Source organism: Heptranchias perlo, chromosome 5 (assembly GCF_035084215.1).
Source record: "Heptranchias perlo isolate sHepPer1 chromosome 5, sHepPer1.hap1, whole genome shotgun sequence".
NCBI lineage: Eukaryota > Metazoa > Chordata > Chondrichthyes > Hexanchiformes > Hexanchidae > Heptranchias > Heptranchias perlo.
Genome location: NC_090329.1, coordinates 122630587 through 122633701, shown reverse-complemented (window position 1 = coordinate 122633701; position 3115 = coordinate 122630587). Strand labels below are relative to the sequence as shown.

The 3115-nt window shown below is 40.2% G+C and overlaps 1 protein-coding gene across 1 annotated transcript; it reads right to left on the bottom strand.

The window, feature by feature from the left end:
- Window positions 1-412: 412 nt before the first annotated feature.
- Window positions 413-2524, bottom strand: LOC137322198 (protein YdhQ-like). Its single transcript, XM_067985312.1, has 3 exons — window positions 2330-2524; window positions 1274-2116; window positions 413-1186 (listed from the first exon to the last, which is right to left on the bottom strand). Exons 1-3 carry the CDS (start codon window positions 2522-2524, stop codon window positions 413-415), a joined length of 1812 nt encoding a protein of 603 aa, XP_067841413.1.
- Window positions 2525-3115: the final 591 nt, after the last annotated feature.

Below are 3115 nucleotides of genomic sequence, written 5' to 3'. Positions count from 1 at the left end.
CCACAACAAGGATTCCATTCTCTAAAACAATGGTACCAATCTCTACAACAATGGTCCCATTCTCTTCGAAATAGTTTCCATGCTGTACAACAATGCTCCCATTCTCCACAACAATGGCACCTTTCTCTACAACACTGTGCCCATTCTCTCCAACAATGTTCCCACTCTCAACAACAATGTTCTCATTCTCCACCTCAATGGCCCCATTCTCCACAGCAATGGTCCCATTTTCCTCTACAGTGGTCCCAATCTCTACAACAATGTTCCAATTCTCCACAACAATGTTCCCATTCTCTGCAACAATGGTCGCATTCTCTAAATCAATGGTTCCTTTCTCTACTACAATCATCGCATTTTCAACAACAATGATTCCTTTCTCTACAACAATGTTCCCATTCTCTACAACAAAGGTTCAGTTCTCTACAACAAAGTTTGCATTCTCTACAACAATAGTCCAATTCTCTACAACTGTTCCATGCTGTATAACAGTGGTTCCATTCTGTACAACAACGGTCCCATTCTCTACAACAATATTTCCATTCTCTAAAACAATGGTTCCATTCTCTACAACAGTGGTTCCATTCTCTACAACAATAGTCCCAATCACTACAACAATGGTCCCATTCTCTTCAAAAACGGTTCCATGCTGTACAACAACGGTTCCATTCTCTACAGCAATGGTTCCATTCTCTATAACAAATGTTCCATTCTCTACAACAACGGACCCATTCTCTACAAGAATGGTCCCACTTACCACAACAATGTTCCCATTATCGACCACAATGGTCCATTTCTCTCCAACAGTGGCCTCATTCTCCACAACAAAGGTTGCAGTCTCTACAACAATGGTCCCATTTTCTACAACAATGTTTCCATTCTCTACAACAATGGCCCCATTCTCTGCAACAATTGCGCCATTCTCTACAACCATGTTCTTATTCTCTACAACAAAGGTCCCATTCTCCACAACAATGGTTCCAGTCTCTACAACAATGGACACATTCTCTACAACAATGGTCTCATTCACCACAACAAAGATTCCATTTTCTACAACAATGTTCCCATTCTCCACAAGAATGGTTCCATTCTCTACAACGATGGTCGCATTCTCTACAACAATATTTCCATTCGCTACAACAATGATTCCATTCTCTTCAACAATTTTCCAATTCTCTACACCAATGGACTAATTTCCCACAACAATGATATAATTTTCTACAAAAATGCTCCCATTTTCTACAACAATGTTTCCATTCTCTACAACAAATGTTACATTCTCTACAACAATGGACCCATTCTGTAAAACAATTGTCCCATTTTCTACAACAAAGATTCCATTCTCTGCAACAATGGCCCCATTCTCTTCAACAACGGTCCCATTTACCACAACAATGTTCCCGTTATCTACAACAATGGTTGCAGTCTCTACAACAATGGACCCATTCCCTACAACAATGGTCCCATTTTCTATTGCAATGTTTCCATTCTCTTCAACAATTTTCCGAATCTCTACACCAATAGACTCATTCCCCACAACAGTGGTCCCATTCTCTACAACAATGGTTCCATTCTCTACAACAATGTTTCTATTCTCTACAACAAGGTTCCCATTCTCTACAACGATTGTCCCATTCAGTAAAACAATGGTCCCATTGTTCACAACAAAGATTCCATTCTTTGCAACAATGGTCCTATTTACCACAACAATGTTCCCGTTATCTACAACAATGGTCCCATTCTCTACAATAATAGTTCCATTCTTTACTAGTCTGATCCCATTCTCTAAAACAATGGCCACAATCTCCACAACAATGGCACCATTCCCTACAGCAATGGCCCCATTCTGTAAAACAATGGTCTCATTCTCCACAATAAAGATTCCATTCTCGACAACAATGTTCCCATTCTCGACAACAATGTTCCTATTCTCTGCAACATAGGTCTCATTCTCCACAACAATGGTTCCAGTCTCTACAACAATGGTCCCATTTTCTACAACAATATTTCCATTCTCTTCAACAATTTTCTGATTCTCTACACCAAAGGACTCATTCCCCACAACAATGATTCCAGTCTCTACAAAAATGCTTGCATTCTCTACAACAACAGACCCATTCTGTAAAACAATTGTTCCATTTTCCACAACAAAGATTCCATTCTCTGCAAAAATGGCCCCATTCTCTCCAAAACGGTCCCATTTACCACAACAATGTTCCCGTTATCTACAACAATGGTTGCAATCTCTACAAAAATGATCCCATTCTCTACAACAATGGTTCCATTCTTTAGAACAATGGAGCCTCTCTACAACAATGGTCCCATTTCCTACAACAGTGTTCCCATTCTCTACAACAATGGTCCCATTTCCTACAACAGTGTTCCCATTCTCTACAACAATGGTCTCATTCTCTACAACAATGTTTCCAGTCTCTACAACAATTGTCCCATTTTTTACAACAAAGATTAAATTCTTTAGAACAATGGCCCCATTCTCTACAACAGTGGTTCCATTCTCTACAACCATGTTCCCATTCTTTAGAACAATGGTCCCATTTGCTACAACAATGCCTTCATTCTCTACAACAATTGTTCCATTCTCTACAGCAATGGCCCCATTCCCTACAGCAGTGGCACATTCTCTTCAACAATGTTCCGATTCTCTACACCAATGGTCTCATTCTCCACAACAAGGATTCCATTCTCTAAAACAATGGTACCAATCTCTACAACAATGGTCCTATTCTCTTCGAAAAAGTTTCCATGCTGTACAACAATGGTTCCATTCTCTATAACAATAGTCCCATTCTCTGCAACAATGCTCCCATTCTCCACAACAATGGCATCTTTCTCTACAACATTGGCCCCATTCTCTCCAACAATGTTCCCACTCTCAACAACAATGTTCTCATTCTCCATAACAATGGGCCCATTCTCTACAACAATGGTCCCATTCTCCACCTCAGTGGTCCCATTCTCCACAGCAATGGTCCCATTCTCCTCTTCAGTGGTCCCAATCTCTACACCAATGTTTCAGTTCTCCACAACAATGTTCCCATTCTCTACAACAATGTCCCATTCTCTAAATCAGTGGTTCCTTTCTCTACTACAAGCATTG